The 23,337-nt window shown below is 38.0% G+C and overlaps 1 protein-coding gene across 2 annotated transcripts; it reads left to right on the top strand.

Moving 5' to 3' along the window:
- The first annotated feature begins 13,973 nt into the window (after nucleotides 1-13,973).
- On the top strand, nucleotides 13,974-20,181 carry st3gal1l3 (ST3 beta-galactoside alpha-2,3-sialyltransferase 1, like 3). Of its 2 annotated transcripts, XM_026290165.1 has the most exons (7): nucleotides 13,974-14,339; nucleotides 14,552-14,742; nucleotides 17,072-17,251; nucleotides 17,340-17,408; nucleotides 17,535-17,580; nucleotides 17,699-17,818; nucleotides 19,677-20,181. In XM_026290165.1, the coding sequence occupies exons 1-7, from the start codon at nucleotides 14,097-14,099 to the stop codon at nucleotides 19,839-19,841; spliced, it is 1,014 nt and encodes a 337-aa protein (XP_026145950.1). In that variant the 5' UTR covers nucleotides 13,974-14,096; the 3' UTR covers nucleotides 19,842-20,181. The 2 variants fall into 2 exon arrangements, with proteins under 2 accessions (XP_026145950.1, XP_026145951.1); XM_026290166.1 differs by lacking the exon at nucleotides 17,340-17,408.
- Nucleotides 20,182-23,337: the final 3,156 nt, after the last annotated feature.

Here is a 23,337-nt window from a genome sequence, read left to right as displayed (position 1 = left end):
CGCCTGTCGGCCCCCTGATGTCGTCAACCCTTCCTTCACCATGGCTCCTCCCGCCGTCGACTCCACCTTGGATCTCCGTCCTGGCTGGTCTCTGGTGGACCATCTGGCTCCTCCTGCTCCTGTCTCCTCCCTGGCTCCTTCCTCCGTCTCCTCCCTGGCTCCTCCTTCTGTGGTCCCTGTCTGCTGGCCCCCTGCTGGGAGTCCGTCCTCCACCGGAACCTCCTCCCAAGTTCCCACCCACGCCTCCCCCTGTTGTTTCTACGGTGCGAGGACGCACCTACCGGGAGGGGGGAGTACTGTCACACCTGGACTCATTTAGTGTGTTTTTGCCCGTGACCCAGTTTCTGTCTTTCCGTGTTTTGGTTTGATTAGTTCCCAGGTGTGTCTATTCTCTTCCTCATGTGTGTTAATTTAGTGATTCCATCCACCTGTGTTTCCCCATTATCCGCTGTACATAAGCCTTGTCCTTTCAGTTCTGTTTGGTCGGGTCTCTTCATTTGCTACTAACGTGTGCCTACCTCTGTGCTCCATGTTGGATATCTCCTGTGTTGGATATATGAAAGCCTTATTTCGTTTATCCTCGGCTCCGTGTTCCTTCAGGCAGCGAAAACCGTTACAGCGGGCAATTTACTCAGCAAAGATCAGAGGGTTTAGCCATAAATAAAGACCTTTGACCTCACAGGTGTGAAGATAATAAAAGCCCAGGGGGATAGTGTGGAAGATTTTTATTAATTAGATTTTAATCAATCAAGAATAATCAATGTGAATATAGCCATTTTTGTTGCTAGTTGTTTTTCCATTATAATCATATAGGTAATGGATAGAAAGGAATATGCTTACATGCTGGAATGTTCAGAACTAAGGAGAAACATATGGTCAGACAAGGGCCTTTCCTTATACCAAAACAAGTAGGGGCCTCTCCTCCCTAGGGAGGGATCAAAATTGCAAGCATAAGGAAAAGTTTGACTATTTGGAAACGCCCTGTATAGGGTATATAATGAGACGCAACCTAGCATTTCGGGAGATCTCCTTGCAAGGACCTCTCGGCTTTGTTTTGCTTAAAATACAGTCTTTTCTTCTGAGAGAAAAATCCCTGACTGAGTTCGATTCTTTGGAGAACCGGCAAAATACACCACAGATTTGGCGACCCAGATGGGACTGGAAAGGAGCAGAGTGGACGACTGCTTTTGAGCTGACTGATGAGCAACACACACACAGTGGTGGCCACCATAGAATAAGGTAAGCATTTTTGCTTATATAATTAGTGTGTGTTGTTGACTGGTCAGTTCTGAGTGGTAAGGACACTTAAAATCTGCTCTTCCAAATTTAGAAAAATAATAGGATATCTAAATTGAAAAAGGGGTTTTACTCCAGAAGAAATAACTGCATGCACATATTTGGTTTATTAATAGGAAAGCCTTGGAAAGCAAACTTGATTTAAAACAAATATGGTGTAGGCAGAAAGACATAGTATGCTGTGATCTGTGTTTATTGGATAGCTGTTGCCAGGTAGGACAGTGATAAACGGATAAGCAGATTAGTTAAGGAATCGCGAGGAAAAGTCCCACGGATACCGCTTTGAGAAAGTATAAGTGAAATTCTCGGAGGACAGAATAGGTGGGCCCTTAAGGAGCTCTAGGTGAGCTGTGTTTTGTTGTGTGGATGTATCTGTGTCCGGACTAATTAATGTGTAAACAAATAAATTCTGTGTTGGGTGGGTAAAAGTTGCGCACCATTCTTGGACCGTCACTTCAGGGTGGCTGGGTGGAGTTGGACGCAACTAGTATCCACTTGAGAGGGATGAATGTTTGATGAGCCTTGATAATAAAAGGACAATTAATGACTGATTATCCCTTAGATAAAGGGAAAAAGTATGCAAGAATAAGCACTCTGGCTCAATAAAGAGTGCAGAAAGTGTGAATGGAAAATAGTATCAATAAAGTTTGAACCAAGATCTATAATCGATTTTTGCATTTTGGATGTCTGTGTGAAAGGGGGAGAAAATTTTCTGAGCCCAGCGCAGTGGGAGTGAGAGCAAGGGAGGAAGTTTCCACTTTAAAGTTGTATTACATGGGTGGAGCAAGAGGTGCTCTCCCCTCCTGGACCATCACTTGGGAGTGATCAGGTTACAGAGACGGGGGTGGCTGGTGTTTAGAAAGGAGTGCAGGAGCCCTAAAACAATAAAGTTAACTGTATGAAGGTTGTTTTAGAGAAAAATAAATACAAATGTTCCAAGACATGGACTAATATAGAGATGGCAGATATGGTGGAATATAGAAATAATAATAAATTAATTAAAATAAGATATGCATTTATTATTTAATAACTTGTCTGAATAGATTAATTTAAAAGATGCACGTGCTTAAAACTTTATATCTAATATGTGAAGACATCTAAAAATTTGTATCTTGTTATCCCTGGGACACAGTATGAAAGTTAATCCATTACAGAGTTTCAGAGATTGGGCTTGTGTAAATGTAAAAAATAAAAGAAATAAATTGTGCAATGTGGAATGAAAGCAAGATTGGGTGACCAAGTTAATAGACACTTTGATTTAAAAGCCATAGGCATTTATAATAGGAAGGGAACTAGTTGCTTAAAGAATTAGATTTAATTATTTTATTTACAATAATAGGAATTATTTTATGTTGGTTAGGAAACATTAATTCACAAATACCAGATTATTCTGAATCATGTATGCAAATTTAGAAGAAAAATGATGATTGAAGTCCTTATTTTACCATATGCATGTCTGACTGTAATAAAAGGAAGGTTTATTTTATTTTATTGCAGTATACGTAGATAATAAAAGGTAGCTGATTTCTGCCTTATATGCGCAGCGTATAACATGGGAAGGCAGAGCAAAGCAAGCTTGCTCTGTCCACCCCACATCTAACTTTCTTTTCAGCATATCATGATGGAGCTGATTGTGTCAAAAGGATGAAATATTATCTTTCTGACTGTTAAAATAAATACAGTGGGTTGAGTGTTTTCCAGGTCAAAAGACCTATGCTACTGAGCAAGATAGGACTAGATAAAATATCCAGTGATATAGTGGAACTCAGTTTACAAAACAAAGAGATAACTAAATAAACAAATTGTTGAGAATAAAATTGAGAAAAAAAAAAAATAGTAACTGGAATTGTGAAAACTCAAAAAGGGGCCAAGAAAACCCTCAACCCACATTACATTTCCACAGGTCACACCAAGAAGGACGACTGGCAAGATGAACAAATTAGCATGCTTGATAACACTAACAAAAAATTCTTAAGTTTTCCATTTACAGGTGACAGCAGTTCCAGTAAGACCAAGGAATGCTTCGCTCCATCAAAGAGAACCAGTGAGGGTGCAGAAATGATCTCAAGAGCCTTGCATGAATCAGAAAAAACGGTTACAGAGTGACACCTGAGTTCACATCTCTAACCTTAAAATACGCCAACCAGCTTCAACAACTCCACACAAAATGAAGTGAGGGATGAAGGGCGTGCTAGTAACGACCCACCCTTGCCAACGAGGGAAAGACCATTGCAACGACTCGCAAAGAGTCTCCCTGGTGAAGATGGAATGAGAGAATGATGGGACTGCTACTGAGATCAAAACACTTGGGAGCAGATATGAGCCAACAAATAGAAAAGAAAAAGTGGAAAGAGAATTTTAGGTAATGGTAGATGAGGAATTTGAAGGTTATGAGAAGGGAAATATGGATGTAGGAAGATTTGAAGGGAGAACAGAATGAAAGGAGAAAAATAGAAAAGCTCAAGATTTGTGAATTGAAGAAGGAAAAGTATGTGTTATGTTTGGTGGACAATGCTGTATTTATAGAAGGAGCATTTAATGAAGAACTGATCAAATTGAAAAGGCTAAGAATGGTAGATAAAGAAAATGTTGGAAAAGATAATAAATGGGGAGCATAGTTTATAACTAAATAGGGAAAGTTTTTAGGAATTGCATTATTGACAGGAGATTTACTATTTTACTGTATACTTCCTATATTGAGGTCACTAGTCAAAGTCACAACTAAGCAAGTTAAATTCAAAGATGTCAAGATAATGGGAAATTGATACATAAGGTATCTAAGCTGAAGTTCAACTCTTATAATCTTGTGATATTCAATGTGTGATGTGATTTGTATTTGTATGTGTATGTATTTTTATGCCTTTTATACATAACTGTGAGAACCAGGCAAATGCTGAACCAATTGCACATTCGTGCTTTTAACAATGTTTACTATTAAAGAGGGGTTAGGGAGACTGGATCTTTTACTCACTCCATGTCAAATTAGGAGAGAGATGTTTGGTCCAGTAATCCCTCAGAGTGGAATTTCATAATCTAGTCACTGGTGATAATACAATGTGACTTATTTAGTCACTAGGTAGTGTAAATAATATGACTGGATTATGGAGTAGCACTCTGGATAAGAATAATCAAATGTGAGACTTATTAAGTCTCAAAGGGGAGAATATGTGGAAGATTTTTATTAGTAAGATTTTAATTAATCAAGAATATAATCAATGTGAATCAAGCCATTTTTGTTGCTAGTTGTTTTTCCATTATAATCCTATAGGTAATGGATAGAAAGTTGCTTACGTGCTGGAATGTTCAGAACTAAGGAGAAACATATGGTCAATTATACAGAAAGGGCCTTTCCTTATACCAAAACAAGTAGGGGCCTCTCCTCCCTAGGGAGGGATCAAAATTGCAAGCATAAGGAAAAGTTTGACTATTTGGAAACGCCCTGTATAGGGTATATAATGAGATGCAACCTAGCATTTCGAGAGATCTCCTTGCAAGAACCTCTCGGCTTTGTTTTGCTTAAAATAAAGTATTTTCTTCTGAGAGAAAAATCCCTGACTGAGTTCGATTCTTTGGAGAACCGGCAAAATACACCACAATAGGAGGACCATTGTGTTTTCTGAAAACAGCTAGTTTTGGTTTACAAGGCTAAGTGGAAATTAACAGTATAATAAGGCTGTCTGTTTTCAGTGTGATTCAGGTTTGTTGTTTCAGGGTAGCTGCTGAAACAGTGAACGCACCTCTTTAAGGAAAATAAACTTCTTTCCTTCAATATAATTTGATTCCTTGTCTCTTACACTGAGCTGCTATTTGTTGGTAATTGTTTTTGCCACAACACGCCTCTGGCTTGCTTAGTAGGGGTCATTTCATCTACAGCGATATCATTGACTTGATTGCAAATAAATGCACAGACACTATTTAGACTGAACAGAGTACATCACTGAATTCAAAGATGAACTGCCTTTAACTGTCATTTTGCATTATTAACACACTGTTTTGCTAATGCATGTTGTTCAGTTGCTTTGAAACAATATATTTTGTTTAAAGCGCTATATAAATAAAGGGGACTTGACTTTACTTGACTAAAGAAGAGCAAAACGTTCAGCTAAGAGACAAAATCTCCTATGACAACTTGTAGTGTTACATATCAAGGCTGAGAAAAGAACACAACAGGTAAATGCTGTTATTGCTACTTTGCTTCCTTCTGGAGCATCATTCATTCAAGTTTATTTATAAAGCACTTTTTACAATACAAATCGTTAGAAAGCAACTTTGCAGAAAATTATGTTTCTACAATATTTAGTAGTAGCTTATAAGTGGTGACTGTCAGTTTGTGCACGTATGACAGTATTTTTCAGAATTTTTTTTTTTTTTATACAATACAAGTCGTAGTCAGCACGATGATGATCATTACTAACACCAATTATTATATGATGTAGTCACACTTGTAGCAATGTTTGTTAGTTATGTTTGTTTATTCACGTTTAGCATCATCTGGGGTCCTCTGAGGGTCAGCATCATCTCTTCTCAGGTGTTCTGGATCCAGACTGGAGCTTGTGTAAATTCTAGATGTAAATCCCATGGCAAAACAGAGAAACACATAGAGACATCATTAGCGTAGCTGCTGTTCCAACAAAGTTACTAATTAATTTAACCCAAGCTAAAGAATAAAAATGAACATTTGATCAGATGCAACTACACTCACAATTTAAAAGATACATTATTCGAATGCTTGGCGAAAGAGATGTGTTTTTAATCTAGATTTAAACAGAGAGAGTGTGTCTGAACCCCGAACATTATCAGGAAGGCTATTCCAGAGTTTGGGAGGCAAATGTGAGAAAGCTCTACCTCCTTTAGTGGACTTTGCTATCCTAGGAACGACCAAAAGTCCAGTGTTTTGTGACCTTAGGGTGCGTGATGGGTTGTAGCGTGGTAGAAGGCTAGTTAGGTATGCAGGAGCTAAACCATTTAGGGCCTTACAGGTAAGTAATGATAATTTGTAACTGATACAGAACTTAATAGGTAGCCAGTGCAGAGACTGTAAAATTGGAGTAATATGATCATATTTTCTTGACCTCGTAAGGACTCTAGCTGCTGCATTTTGGACGACCTGTAGCTTGTTTATTGAAGAAGCAGGACACCCACCTAGAAGTGCATTACAATAGTCCAGTCTAGAGGTCATGAATGCATGAACTAGCTTTTCTGCATCAGAAACAGATAACATGTTTCGTAGCTTGGCAATGTTTCTAAGATGGAAGAATGCAGTTTTTGTAACATGGGAAATATGATTTTCAAAAGACAAATTGCTGTCTAATATAACACCCAGATTTCTGACTGTAGAGGAAGTAACAGTACATCCGTCTAGTTGCAGATTGTAATCTACAAGTTTCTGTGTACTGTTTTTTGGTTCAATAATTAATATCTCTGTCTTATTTGAATTTAATAAGAGAAAATTATTGGTCATCCAATCTTTTAAATTTTTAAAACACTATGTTAGCTTGGATAATTAAGAAGTTTCATCTGGTCTCGTTGAGATATATAGCTGATGATATATATCATCAGCATAACAGTGGAAACAAAAAAAAGGCTTTCGTCAGCCTTCAGGATCGTGGGTATCTGTGCGGAAACATCAAGAACACAAGCACCAGGGAAACAATGAGTGTGCACTTTACCTTCGGCTAACGTAGCATGGACGTGTCGAACGATGGAGTCTCCCATGATCACAGCATCGCGTCCTGTGGCGTCCTCTCCCGTCGTGTCCCATCTCGTGGAGGGGAGCGAAGCGGTTCCGGGTGAAGATCTTGAAGAACGGAGGGGGAGAATTCGTCACCGGAGCCGGGCTCGCGTCCGCCGCTGTTGATGCACCCAGGGTCTGTCGTGTCCCGGCGCCAGAGAGAAGTACATCTGGGAAGATCGTGTCCTGGGTGCACTGGGCCTGTGCAGAGAAACACACGGAGTAGACGTGGTGGGACTGTTAGCAGCGTATACACTGTATACTTACCCCGGACTTGTGAGCGTCAGCCCGGGATGATTCCAGCGCGGATCTCCGCTCTCTCAGCTGGGCCTGCCTCACCTCCAGGCAGAGATGTATAAAGTACTAGATACCCATACTTGAGTAAAAGTACAAGTGCTCTATCAAAAAAAGTGACTTGAGTAGAAGTTGAAGTGCTCTTTAAGCACCACACTTAAGTAGAAGTACTAAAGTATTCAACATTTTTTGTACTTAAGTATTGCAAGTAGTCTATTTTAAAATTTACTACTCAAGTACTGAAAGTAAAAGTACAAGTATTGTGTTATGTAGCTATTAAAGAAAGTAGTCAAAAGTTTGAACATATTGTTTTTACTATTTAAAATGATTAACCTAAAGGACAATCACAATTCCTTTTGACTGTAACTTTTTGTAAAAAAAAAAACATATTAAAGGGTTATTTCACCCAATTTGCAAAATTATGTAATTAATAACTTACCCTCATGTTGTTTCAAACATGTAAGACCCCCGTTTATCTTTGGAACACAGTTTAAGATATTTTAGATTTTAAGTCCGAGAGCTCAGTCCCTCCATTGAAGCTCGGTCTACTGTCCATGTCCAGAAAGGTAAGAAAAACATCTTCAAAGTAATCCATGTGACAATTTTTTGAAGCATCAAAAGTACATTTTGGTCCAAAAACAGCAAAAACTACGAATTTATTCATCATTGTCTTCTCTTCCGTGTCTGTTGTTAGTTCAAAACAAAGCATTTTGTGATATCCGTTTCGTGAACGAATCATTAGATGTAACCGGATCTTTTTGAAACAGTTCACCAAATCGAACTGAATCGTTTTAAACGGTTCGCGTCTCCAATACGCATTAATCCACAAATTACTTAAGCTGTTAACTTTTTTTAATGTGGCTGACACTCTCTCTGAGTTCAAACAAGCCAATATCCCGGAGTAATTCATGTACTCAAACAGTACACTGACTGAACTGATGTGAACAGAGAACTGAAGATGAACCCCGAGCCAGATAATGAACGAAAGACTGACTTGTTCACGAGTCAAGAACCGCTTACGAATTCGTGTCCGATTCGAGAACCGATGAGCTGATGATACTGCGCATGTGTGATTCAGCGTGAAGCAAACCGACACACAGCGCTGGACCGAACTGATTCTTTTGGTGACTGATTCTGAACTGATTATGTGCTAATGTTATGAGCGCGGGCAAACCGAAGGCTTGCAATCATCGCCAATGACGCCATTACGTCGAGCGCAAAAGAACCGGTGAACTGTTTTCTTCAACAGGGCTGCGTTCAGCCCCGACAAAACGTTGCACAACGTTTTTTAAACAGAAACGGTGCTGCGTTGAACACACTGTTCTGATAACGCAAGAGTTGCAACTATGGCAGCTGAGAATGCCATTATTTGTGATCTTTGTGAAGAATTTTCGGAGCCATCTATTTAGCCTCACATTCTGACTTTATTTGTAGTTTATACGGTTTTAATACCCTGTATTTTCTTTCTCATTTTTAGGAAAAGCACTTAATTACCATTGTTTATTTATATACCAAATTTAATTCACTTGCAATGAAGCAAAAAATATAAACAACTACATCATTATGTTGATATCCTATATTTTTACAATAAAACTTATTATCCTCAATATCCTCAGTTGTTGCGTTTACCGAGCTGCAACGAACACATTTGTACATCATTTTCTTTGAAGCCATTGTGCGAGTTCACTTTAATACCGTGCTCTATATATACATGTTGCTGCTGATTGGACTGCAGTTCTGACACACCCACCAAACAAGAGAAAACGCATATCAAACCCCGTTGCACACCGGTGCAAACCGTTTCCAGGAAACATGACGTTCAACACGGAAATCGTAGCAAAACGTTGCGCACCATTTTGAACTTGAACATGCCCCCGGTTTATTGAATCGAACTGTCAGAAAGAACTACTGGTGATCCGGAAACCGATGCAACCGGTTCTTGACTCGTGAACGAGTCATTATCTGGCTCGGCTCGGTGTTCGTTTCTCTCTTCACAGCAGTTCAGTCAGCACGCGCAGTCTTCTTAATCGCTTGATTCGCTCAATGATGTGCCAGCTTCATCAAACCTGCCATCTACAGTTCTGGCAGTGGTAATGTGGGTAACGAGTAACGATGCAGCACATAACAAAAATAACGGAGTAAAAGTATTAAACTCATCGAAAATATGTACTGAAGTAAAAGTGGAAGTAGGGGAAAAAAATAATGCTCTAATAAAGTACAGATACCGCCTTTTAGTACTTAAGTACAGTAGTGAAGTAGTTCTACTTCGTTACTATACATCTCTGCCTCCAGGTCACAAATCTGCTTCTCCACTGCCTCGAGCTCAAGCTGCACCAAATGCATTTTGAACGTGTCCTCACCTGCAATCAAAGGTAGACATTCATCCGCCATTAAAGCAAGTAACAGTGAGTACAGCAGTGGTAATGTGTGCATAGAGTATTAGCAATGTAAGCATGTAAGCAGCAACCAGACTGCTGGTGCTAATGGGCTATAAGCTAATAGCGGACCCAGGTGATCAAAATAAAACTACTGATAATGAGGCGCTCTGATTGGTTTTGTTGTAGAATACGATAGGGGATATATTCACATGTTATAGAAACAGAAACAATGGTGTATAAAATAGATTTTTAAGATAAAAAATAGTAGATAAAAAGAATATAGTGACGGAGCTCAAACACAGTGCAAACGCCAACAAAGCATCAGAGAGCATTTTAAACTTTTGTAATAGTTGCATTTCAGTCCTTCAGTTGTCCTCAGTGTGAAAGGATGGATCTTAAAATCACACAATTATTGTTGGAAAAGGTTCAAATACACAAAGATGCTGGAAAACCAGAGAATTTGTGGGAGCTGAATGATTTTTCTGAAGAATAGCAGGCAGTTTAACTGTTCAGGACTCATGAAGAACTATCACTAAAAAAAAAAGCAAAAAAACACAGCTGTGTTCATTCAGCTACCAACAGTATTGAGAATCAAAGGGATGTAAACTTTGGAACAGAGTTATATTTATATATATACAAAAGTATTATTTTTTCTTGTGGACTATATGTAAACATATTTTATGTGAAATATCTTATTCAGGTCAGTACTAAATAAACAATAACATGCCTTTTGTATGATCCCTCTTGTATTGGTAAAATAACTAACATTTTGCAGATTCAGCCAGGTGTATGTAAATGTTTTAGTTCAACTGTATATGTATTGTTGGTGTAAATTTGCTAATGTTAATCAAGTTAAGTTCAAATCAAAAATGTTAACGTTAATTGATTACATTTCTAAATTAAAATATCCTTGTGATGGAAAAGGGAGGTTGTTATGCTTTTTTTATATATCTTCTTCCATTCAGTGTGTAAGCTGTTTGTAAATGTAAAAGGTCAGCACAATAAATTAAGTTATTGTTTCCCAAAAGAAATAATCCATTCTGAATCTGAACAGCTGAAATGAGTCGTCAGTAATTCACAGTAACAAACTTCAGGACCTCAAGTGGCGTACAAATCTCTTTCTATTAAAGGGATATTCCATCCCAAAATGAAAATGTTGTCATTAATCACTTTACCCCCATGTCATTCCAAACCTGTAAAAGCTTTGTTCATCTTCAGAACACAATTTAAGATATTTTTGATGAAAACCGGGAGGCAACTGACGTCCCCTGAATGCAAGCGGCATACACTCTTCTGTGTCAGCCTGTCAGGAATGTGAAGGGAGAGAACTCAAACGCAGAGGATTCCTGCAACAGTTTATTTTGCCACAATAGAAAATCCAATAAACATCCAAAGTGTAGTGACTCACACACACAAATAGAAACTTGGTGTAACAACTCCAGAGTCGTCTGTACAGACACCTGCGGACACAGGCTGTGGAGACCACCTCAGGTGTAATGCCCAACGCCGTAGAAACGAGACTGAGGATATAGGGCACACGGCCAGCAGAAAGACATCCAGAACACCGCTGCCAGGGATTCTGACTAGAACCAGAAAATCTGAGCATATCACTCCAGTCCTCAGGTCCTTTCCAGAAGAGATCAGATGTGCTAAAATATTAGCTACTTTTAAATCTAGACTCAAAACTCATCTGTTTAGCTGTGCATTTATTGAATGAGCACTGTGCGATGTCCGAACTGATTGCACTGTATTTTACGTATTCACTTTATTTTATGTCAAATAATTTTCTATTTTTAACCTTTTTAAATTCATTTTTAAAAAGTAATAAAAAATATGTTTTTAACTTTTTAAATTGCTTGTTTTATTTTTGTGATTATTTTTCTTCATTATTATTTAACTTTCTTTTATGTAAAGCACTTTGAAATACCAATGTGCAATATACATAAACTTGCCTTGCGTAAGCGATCGCGTCTGGAGCCACTTGTGAGAAATATTTGCATTTGAGCTGAATGAGAGATGTATAGATGTGTTTACGTTTATTTTTAAATTCATTTTAGCCAGACTCTTATATATTGTTTTTAATGAATGCAATCACATCCAGAAAGGTAAGAAAAACATCATCAGATTAGTCCATGTGACATCAGAGGGTCAGTTAGAATTTGTTGAAGCATCGGAAAATACATTTTTGGTCTAAAAATAGCATAGTTGTCTTCTCTTCAGGGTCTGTTATGAGTGCGTTCAGAAGACTGCAGTGACGCTGCTGACGTGTTTTGTGGTGCACCCAATAACAAAAATAACACGTCAGCAGAGCATTGTGAACGCACTCGGACACGGAAGAGAAGACAATGCTGAATAAAGTCATCGTTTCTGCAATTTTTGGATCAAAATGTATTTTCGATGCTTCAACAAATTCTAACGGACCCTCTGATGTCACATGGACTACTTTGATGATGTTTTTCTTATCTTTCTGGACATGGACAGTAGACCGTACACACAGCTTCAATGGAGGGACTGAGAGCTCTCGGACTAAATCTAAAATATCTTAAACTGTGTTCTGAAGATAAACGGAGGTCTCACGGGTTTGGAAAGACATGAGTTATTAATGACATAATTTTCATTTTTGGCTGAACTAACCCTTTAAGTGAATTTCTCCCTAAAGACAGAAACAGCTAGCAGTACTCCATAAGACTAGATGTAAGCTAGACACGATCTTCAGCGTGGTGCAAGTTCATCACTAAAAACAAACTAAATAATTTGGAGGTGATACTCTCTTCATAAAGCTGGGTGTGTCTCAAAGCAAGTCAAATTCATGGAAATCCAGTGAGTTGTGAGCATATGATGTTCTGCTTTGACTCACAGCTGTTCTTCTACAACACAAGAAATCTGGTATTTAACATCTAAACCTGGAAATAACAAACTACTACCATTGTTGAACACTAGATATATTTTTTTTATTAATCATAAGAAATGTTATAGGAAGTATTATTTTATTACAATTATTTAGTAATAATAATAATAATTATTATTATTTATTAATTAAACAATATTAAGATATTGTGCTATGACTGAGTTACTAAGCAGATATATCTTTGCCATATGGGCCTGCTTAGTAACTTACCTGTGACACTGACTAGATCTTCAGAATTTCTTTTTGTTTTTGTTTTTTTGCTCCCTTTGTAGCAATCTAATGCAAATGGTTTGGTCTTTCCCATACTGTAACATATATTAAATTTCCCTATATGAACTGTTATCATATAAAGTAGAAATGTGTGAATGTATGAAAACAATTAGAATCTGGAAACACTTGACATTTTATATAAAGAGAATGTATGTGTGTGATAATATATCACCTTACAGGTAAACATGGCAAAATCACTCTTAATACAGGGAAAATCTAAAGTTCGCATTTACATAGGATTTAGCAAATAGTAAGTATATTTTGCATGCTGTCCTGAAGGTGGGCTCCGAGCTCTGAATATAGCCCCAACCCAGAGAACTCCCCCCATCCCTAGTATGGGATGAGAATAGTTTAAGAGTGAGGCACTGGACAGAGGTGAGTTGGCTGTGTGTGTGTGTGTGTGTGTGTGTATATATGCTACATTTCATGCTAATTAAATTGATATCATTCATTGTCATGTTACATTTCCAAAACTAACAGTTTCTTTACTGCCATTCCTTGAATGTGCATTCACAATTAAGGCATCCAAAAGACCATTTTGTAGTAGTTAAGCTCTATTTGAGCATTTTAAACTTTAAGTTGAAATCCAAAGTCAGTGTTTAACTTTGAAGGTCAAAGACTAGATGTCCTGTTGAAAAGAGAGAAACACGCAGGAATTTGCCAGGCTTATTTGTAGTTATTCAAATATTTCCATTGCTATGTAAAGGCAGACACACGCTCCCACACTTACACACACGTTCAAACCATTAACTACCTGAACGTCAGGACTCACTGATGAGATCTAATCTATGCTACTGAAAGAAAGATTAATAATGAAACACTTGAGATGCGCATCTGTACTTCTGCTCTCCACATCTGCACAGGTGGGTTGAAACGCAAAGCTTTATTTACACAATTAAGCAAATCAAAGATTAGGGATTCTGATCAAAGATGTTCAACCTTTTTACAAGACAGTTACTATAGGTAAAGTCATTTTGAATGACAGCAGTTTTTAGTTGCTGGAATACTGTTATTTATTCCTATATTGGTTTGATCAGCAATTCTGGGGGACAAATTTACAAATGTAACCTGAACTGTTATAACTTTAAAAGTTCAAACAATATAGCTTGCTGTTTTAGCATGCCTGGGGCAAGTACTGTGATAAGAATATTATATATACATACTTACTCTTATTACTAAAATACTTTTCTCGCTGAAGGGCTCAAGAGATGTGTAAAAGATGCTGTGCTCTGGGGCCAAAAGAACCCGAAACATCATCTTAAGTGTGAGTGTGGTCATCTGTGTCTTTATATTCTCCCGAGCTTCTGTACAAAGACTTCTCTTTGGAGCGTGTGCATGTAGTCCGTGTGTGTCAGACATCGCTCATGACACCTGGTTCCAGCAGCGCTACGACCCCTACGCCCAACCCTTACTGACTAAGGACAACTGCATACTCAGCAATGCCCTTTATTGGTGGTGGCAAGTAAGTGTCTTAGCCGATATAACCACAATTTTAGGATTCTTTATGCTGTGTCTTCACTGGCATTAATTGTTACTGCCAAATTAAGTGTGTGATACCTCGAAAGAAAAACAGCCTAGTTGCTTGTTCTACTGGAAACCATTGGTTTAAACTTGTAGTATAGCAGAGAAGACAGCTCTGTTACTCATGAGCGTTCTTCCGTAATATTTGAACAGAAGCTACAATACAAGAGTAGAGTGAACTACGAAGCAGTAGCTGAGATGTTATTTGGCATCTTCCCGAATGAAGAAGATTACTCTGATGCTAGCCCAGGTCGCTGCAGAACATGTGCTGTAGTGGGGAATTCTGGGAACCTCAATGGATCCCACTACGGTGTGCTCATTGATGACCATGATCTTGTCATTAGGTGAGTGAGAGAGCTGTTCACTGAATAACCTTTCCCTGCATTGTCTTACCTGTCTTCTCTCTACATATAGACTCCATAGTCCTATAATGTTAAGTTCATCTAAGGCTTGTGTTGTATATTATGTGTTACTAGCATAGCCAGTTGCATATTAAAACAAATGCTAAATCAGCCACAATATAATTGTAATGGTAAAGTGGTCCAGGTGTTGTTGTAAGCACAATGTAACAAAAGTTTATGTTTTACTGTGGAGTCAATGTCTCTGGGCAGTTCTAACTTTGCATAGAGATATTTGCATTAAAAAGTACATTTAAATAGGAGCCATGGGGTGTATGCTTCTAAAATACAATATGTTTCCAAAACTCCTGAAATATCTCACAAGAATGCCTCTGCAAACAGAAACAGGGCATGTCAGAGCATGCACTAAGGTCCAGAAGAACCAACATGTAGAAGACACAGTCCTCAAAAGACTGCGAAGTGCTCAGAAGAACTGGACTTACTGACCAAATCAGATACAGAATATGAATTTGTTTGTGTGAAGACAGCCAGGATTACTATAAAAGTCCTGACAAATCGTATGTTAGACATACAGTATTGTTCAAAATAATAGCAGTACAATGTGACTAACCAGAATAATCAAGGTTTTTAGTATATTTTTTATTGCTACGTGGCAAACAAGTTACCAGTAGGTTCAGTAGATTGTCAGAAAACAAACAAGACCCAGCATTCATGATATGCACGCTCTTAAGGCTGTGCAATTGGGCAATTAGTTGAAAGGGGTGTGTTCAAAAAAATAGCAGTGTCTACCTTTGACTGTACAAACTCAAAACTATTTTGTACAAACATTTTTTTTTTTTCTGGGATTTAGCAATCCTGTGAATCACTAAACTAATATTTAGTTGTATGACCACAGTTTTTTAAAACTGCTTGACATCTGTGTGGCATGGAGTCAACCAACTTGTGGCACCTCTCAGCTGTTATTCCACTCCATGATTCTTTAACAACATTCCACAATTCATTCACATTTCTTGGTTTTGCTTCAGAAACAGCATTTTTGATATCACCCCACAAGTTCTCAATTGGATTAAGGTCTGGAGATTGGGCTGGCCACTCCATAACATTAATTTTGTTGGTTTGGAACCAAGACTTTGCCCGTTTACTAGTGTGTTTTGGGTCATTGTCTTGTTGAAACAACCATTTCAAGGGCATGTCCTCTTCAGCATAGGGCAACATGACCTCTTCAAGTATTTTAACATATGCAAACTGATCCATGATCCCTGGTATGCGATAAATAGGCCCAACACCATAGTAGGAGAAACATGCCCATATCATGATGCTTGCACCTCCATGCTTCACTGTCTTCACTGTGTACTGTGGCTTGAATTCAGAGTTTGGGGGTCGTCTCACAAACTGCCTGTGGCCCTTGGACCCAAAAAGAACAATTTTACTCTCATCAGTCCACAAAATGTTCCTCCATTTCTCTTTAGGCCAGTTGATGTGTTCTTTGGCAAATTGTAACCTCTTCTGCACATGCCTTTTTTTTAACAGAGGGACTTTGCGGGGGATTCTTGAAAATAGATTAGCTTCACACAGACGTCTTCTAACTGTCACAGTACTTACAGGTAACTCCAGACTGTCTTTGATCATCCTGGAGGTGATCATTGGCTGAGCCTTTGCCATTCTGGTTATTCTTCTATCCATTTTGATGGTTGTCTTCCGTTTTCTTCCACGTCTCTCTGGTTTTGCTCTCCATTTTAAGGCATTGGAGATCATTTTAGCTGAACAGCCTATCATTTTTTGCACCTCTTTATAGGTTTTCCCCTCTCTAATCAACTTTTTAATCAAAGTACGCTGTTCTTCTGAACAATGTCTTGAACGACCCATTTTCCTCAGCTTTCAAATGCATGTTCAACAAGTGTTGGCTTCATCCTTAAATAGGGGCCACCTGATTCACACCTGTTTCTTCACAAAATTGATGACCTCAGTGATTGAATGCCACACTGCTATTTTTTTGAACACACCCCTTTCAACTAATTGCCCAATTGCACAGCCTTAAGAGCGTGCATATCATGAATGCTGGGTCTTGTTTGTTTTATGAGAATCTACTGAACCTACTGGTAACTTGTTTGCCACGTAGCAATAAAAAAATATACGAAAAACCTTGATTATTCTGGTTAGTCACATTGTACTGCTATTATTTTGAACAATACTGTATAGCACATACACACAAAATGCGGAATGAATTAGACTTGAATTAGTGAATGAATAAAAAGGAAAACAGGTGTACTGCATTAAAGGGCACATGAAACATTTGCCTTCATCATTTGTTCAGGATAAATAAGGGCCCAACCGAGGGCTTTGAGCGGGATGTGGGGACTAAGACCACTCACCGTATCATCTACCCTGAGAGCGCCGTGGACATGGACAACTCCACTCACCTGGTGCTGATCCCTTTCAAGACTGTGGATCTGCAGTGGCTCATCAGCGTCTTCACGACCAAACACATCAGTCGGTGAGACCACTTCAACAAATGAGCACACATGACCACGCTCTTGTGAATTCAGTTTTGTGTAAAATTTGTCATTACTTTTACTTTGAAGCATGCTTCATCAGTTATACCATAAAGACATCACTTTATTTCATCAGTGCCTACTCTCCTGCTTCAGCCTGTAGGTTTATTCTTATTTCTTTATGTTGACCACTATTCACCTTTACATACCGTAAATACATTTTGCCCTAGAAGCACCGCATTTGTTCAAAATATGCCATAACAGCATTATTTCCTTTCTCTTTAGAACGTATGTTCCAGTGAAACCCAGTATAAAAGCAAACAGGGATAAGGTAGCCAGTGTTTCAACATATAAAACAACCTATCATACATTCACCCAGAAGAGTGACTGTTCGATGTGAATAATACTTATATATCTGATTTTGGTCTGATTTCTTTTTTCGGCATCAGGTGATGATCCTCCATCCTGGCTTTCTGAAATATATTCAAGAGCGCTGGCTGCAGAAACACGGCCGATACCCATCCACTGGTTTTATTACACTCGTATTTGCCTTGCACATCTGTGACCAGGTAAAAATGATAGAGTATTAACTTGTAGATTATTAAAAGACTAGGGCCCAATGTAGAGTTTGATAAGCATCATGGGACTGAATGCTGATGTCCACTATGGTTTCAGACACCACAAATAGTTTACTATAGAAGGCTTTAGGGTGTGATTTCAGAAAGGGCAGGGTATATTGAAGTGAAAGAAATCTTATTACACACAATCTCTTTTATATGTCGGTGATGATATACTATAATGTGTCTTAGAAATACAATATTCTGTGTAGAAATAAAATGGTTCGGAAGCACAGTGTGATCTGATACGAATCGCACATGAAGCATGCTAGTCAAATGACACAGCTTTATCATGTTGCATTTATTCATTTATATTTAGGATTTAGGGGACTTAATTTAGGAATTTAGAGATGCTTCATGTTCTAAAAGGTATTATTAGTACCCCCTTGAAAGGATACTGCCTTTTTTACTGATTTAGCCAAGTAAGACATGTTCCTGGATCAACATCTTCTGATGATCCTGGATCAACATTATTGTCCAAAAATATAGACTAAAGCCAATCCCTAAACCTAAACCTGTTGTACCTTCTTTGTTTCTGAGAGTGTACGGCTAAACACGTTCATGTTATTAGTGACTAATTGGAGAAAATTGTAAATTCTACCATACAAAAACTCTCTTTTCTTTAAATATCACCTGGATTTCTCAAATCATCTCAAGCTATGACAAAATCATTATACTCTGTATGAGGGATGGTAATGGTATGATATACCAACAGTATAATATCCCTATTAAAATTAACAATCTTAATATTGCCAAGAATTGATATGTTATGTTATGTTATGTTATGCAAACAGGTCCATCTAGCACACATAGCGATTCCATTGGCTTATATGTCTTTCAACGTGAAGAAAAATGATAATCATAAAAAAATAAATAACCAATCAACTTTACCCTATAGAGTAATATATGTCTTTGTGTTATGTTACCAGTGGTAAATAAACGGTGCTATAGATGGTAAAACCTATGATGTTTGCTATGCTATATTAGCTATGCCCTAGGTCCTAGTGCGGAGTCTGCAGACACAGTGTTCATGACACCAGGTCACAGGTTCGATTCCCAGGGAATAAAAACAATAGATTGAATTAAAAGTGTCCCGCAAATGCATAAAGGCACATACTGAAAACAAAATGAGGGAAATCTGCCAGAGCTTGTTTTATATTTTTCTGAGCAATGTTTTAGATTTCTCTGAAGCCCCATGTACAGTTCCTCGATCTCTTCACACAGGTGCTCTGCTCTGACGCCCCACTGCACACGTGACCTTCGTTCTTGGTTGAACTAATCCTTAAAGTTTATGTTAAACGTATACAAATGAAAATGAAGGCTAAGAACTGCTTTGCACTGCTGCCTAGACCAAGTGCTTCCCCAAACCTGCATCTTTTGTATTTCTCACTCATCTAACACACCTGATGTTACTCATCAGCTCTTTAATGGAGACTGCAAGAACTAAACTGGGTCTGTCTGATTAAAGAGACATACAAAATGTGCAGAGCAGGGTCCTCCAGGACAGGTTTGGGAAGCACTGGCCTAGACAACTGCACAGAAAACAATTACTCCAAAGCACCTCCCAGCGTCCAGCCAGTGCTGATAACGGTTGAATCGATTTGCATGCCCTGTGAAAATTATGATATTGTGGCAAGTAAAGATTAACCTCTAGCACTTTCAAAAAGGTTCCATGACCAATTTACATACAAATGTCTATGAATACTAATGAGTTCAAACTGATATTTAGGACAAAAGTTTGGATGTTATGTATTTATTTGCTTGTTTATTTCTCTTTCTTTCTTTCTTTCTTTCTTTCTTTCTTTCCCAGGTTAGTGTGTTTGGGTTTGGAGCAGATGAACATGGAAACTGGCATCATTACTTTGAGCAAAATAAGCATCATCATAATGCTGGCAATCATGGAGGAAGCTATGAATATAGTATTGTACTTAAGCTTCATGAGAAAAAAAGAATTAATTTGTATAAAGGATGGTGACAATTGCAGTGAATTTCTCATTTATTAAGAAATGTATAACATTATGTATGTTCAAGATATCATGTCACAAACAAATCAAAGGCTATGTACATTAATGCTCAGTACTAAGAACCTCCTAGATCAATACATTTTTCTCAAATGCATTTACAGACTTACTGATCCAAAGTCATGTTCTTACGTGAAACGACTTTCATTAACTGAAATGTACATTTTTTATTTTTTTTTATTTTTTTTTACCCCAAGTTTGGGGTTTTTGTTAGGGTCCTTGTCATTACTAGATATTATCTGCAACTCAATAAGGTTGCACAGGTGATCCAGTTCCTCAAGGATGGCACCCATTGCAAGGGGATTCAGGTGCATGTTGGAAACACAGAGAGACAAGGACTGTAGAAGGGTAACAAGCAGCTGAACCGGAATCTGCTCCTTCCCATAGGAAATCAAAAAATAAGAGCTCTTTAACATCTCAAATATTTCTCCTAGACAGAAATGAGGTTCTTTTAAGATCGAATTGTGATTTTTGCTTGAGTCTCCTGCTGATCAAACTTGTCTCCGGAGACAAAAACTCTCGCACATGCGTCTCCTTTAAAGCGGTCATATGATGTATTTTCAAGTTTCCCTTTCTCTTTGGAGTGTTACAAGCTCTTGGTGCATAGATATGCAAGATATGGAAAACGTCCATGCAAAGAAAGAAGGCTTAACTTTAAATCGCTGCTGCTGCCATGTTGTGGAGACGCTGTTTGGTTGTGAAAGCAAAGCTACTTTATTTGGTCTCACAAAAGAGGACAATATTCACTTTGTCATGGCTACAGCTGATCCGTGCTGGCTGCTGAGGAAATACATCAACTTTGCGCTGTGAATCGCTGGATTGGCTTTTTTTTCTTTTACTAGGAGAAATATTTGAAATGGTAAAGAGATATCGCTTTTGTTTTATTTTTCTTCCATGTGGTTAGCTTCAATATTATTTATCTACACCATTTCAATCAAAGACAATACATGCATTGTCAAATTTGAAGTTGTTTTATTTTGACAGTGATTTATTGTACAGTGATTTAACAGAGAAAACCATAACCTATATTTACATACATGCAAAATGGGTAGCACTAGTGTTACATTTGTAAAAAAATAAAAAAATAAAAATAAGTATTGCTCTTAAACTAAACATCTTGCACTTGTAAGTGGTGGTGTTTACAATGCTATAATTTGAAGATAAGTTTAAAGATTTAAACTAGTAATCCTTGATATTTTGAAATGTTTAATGCTATTTAAATCATACTTTTAGTATTTTCAATATTAACGTTTCTCCTAAAATAAAACTGAAGATATCTTAAGACAAAGCTGATATCTCAATGAGACATAAGAGAATGGGCCCTTAGTCTCCTGAGCCTAAAGCACCCTCTGTCAGAGCCGTGGCCTGGTGGGAGCACATCACCTCAAACAGCACGGGTTGAGTCCCAGCTGAAGGTTCTTACCTGACCATTAAAGGAGAAAAACCCCATTGCAATAAAATATCAACAGCAATCTCTGAGCAGTAAAACATTTTCATAGTGGAGTCTTGCTAGAGATTACAGCAAGACACTAAAGATATCTTCCATGTTTCTCACACGTTCCTCTCTCATTGTCATTTTGGATTCCTTTCTTTCAGAACTTTCTCATGTCTCAGTTGTGTCTACTTTTATTTAATCTGAAATGCTGTGGATACTAAAATGGGAGATATATGAGAATCTCATCTAAGTCTCCTGAGCTGAGGGAAAACAACCACAAGCAATGCATTTTCCCCATGGGTTTGTACAAAGAGGAACAGGAGCTCCAGTGGTCCAAACGGTCAGAAACAGACTCCATGAGGGTGGCGTGAGGGTCTGACTTCCTGTAGTGGGACCTGTGTTCACATCACATCACAGCATGGGTTCCTCAACTTGAGTCTGAGGCCTTTCCAGCTCAAATGAATGTCTTAGACACTTGTGCAAGGCAGAATATTTTCATGATGTAGTTAGGACATTGTCCAATGCTATTTGCAGCATTATGTATAGGTATGCACAGTGATTTTTGGGTTATTCATCAGTCCAGTGGTGGTCTTCTCTTTGCATCACAAAAGTGCAGAGCATTAAAGCAGGAAGAGACTGCCGTTGTTCAACAAGTACAGGTAGAGAGAGAGGATGAAGATGGCATGTGTTTCACCATCTACAGGGCATGGGATCTTACCTCATCTCTGACACAAGGGTTTACACTTTTTTCCTATCGTGAAGGTTTCCTGCCATTTACCATTTTTAATTTTCCAAAACACAAAAAAAAAATCTTTTTCAAACTCCGGCCAGACTGCTGCTCTCATTTTCACAGAAACTAAACCAGAACATTAGATCTTGCCAACAAAAACTTATGGGATTCAAGCTGATTGGTCAATCCATTCTCAATGAACATGAGCATATCTCCGAAACGCCTTAGTGTATACAACATCTCAAGCTACATTTTCTACATATTTGTATATCCGATGGAATTAAACCTTTTGTTTACATTTATTCTCAGGACATACATGTGAATAAATATGTGAAACCATCAATGAAAGCAGACAGGAATAAGGTGACAGTCAGCACACACACAAACACTGATTTTATTTCAGTGAAGAGATGGAAACCTTAACTATTCCTAAGAAACATTTTCCTCCATCCATCTGCATTTATGAAATATGTCCACTGGCTTCATATTCGCCCTGCACATCTGAGATGAGGTGCATTCAAATTATATTTGCCCCGCACCAACTCTTCCATAACTACATTACATACATCAAGAAACAAGATTTAATCATGCAAATCTTCATTTAAATTGAACTAATTAACTGATTACACGGCTCTGTGGAATACATGATTCTGATTGGTCAGTCGCAACATTCTGAGGTAAAAGCTGATGACACAGGCTCATCCGGGCTACAGCAGTCAGCCCTGTACCAATCACCTTCAGCTCAACCTTTTTTGTGTAATAAGTGGTTTGAGTGCACGGGGTGTTTCCTCGCGTCAGGGTTTATTCTGAGAGAACAACTGGCTGGATGTACATTGTCCCTTACTTAACTTACCTGGGTCATGCTTTTATTTCACTCTGATTTAACATAACTGAGGTATGATTTTAACACAAATGCAAATAATAGCATTATAGAATATCTGTAACAAACATTAATGTGTGTGCATGAGGCTTTATTTAAAGCAGTGATTCCTGTGTCTTAGGTCAGTGTGCTCTGATGGATGGAGACTTCTCTAAACTCCTTAACACACACACAATTACCATGTAGAAAGATTAAGCTTCAAATAGAAGTGTGGTCATACTAAAATACACATTTATTTGATTATAATGTTGTATTTAGCGGTTAGCAAAGTTAAAGCAAATTCTGTAAAGTAATTTGCAACACTTAATTTAGAAAATGGTCAACATCTGCACTCCTAAATGAAGACTCAATAAATGAGCAATAAATGCTTAGGTTTAAAGGTTTAAAGAACATAAACTTCCACAG

The sequence above is a fragment of the Carassius auratus genome, chromosome 19 (assembly GCF_003368295.1).
Source record: "Carassius auratus strain Wakin chromosome 19, ASM336829v1, whole genome shotgun sequence".
Classification (NCBI taxonomy): domain Eukaryota; kingdom Metazoa; phylum Chordata; class Actinopteri; order Cypriniformes; family Cyprinidae; genus Carassius; species Carassius auratus.
Note: the sequence above shows the minus strand (reverse complement) of the source record. Positions and strands in the feature narration are given on the sequence as shown.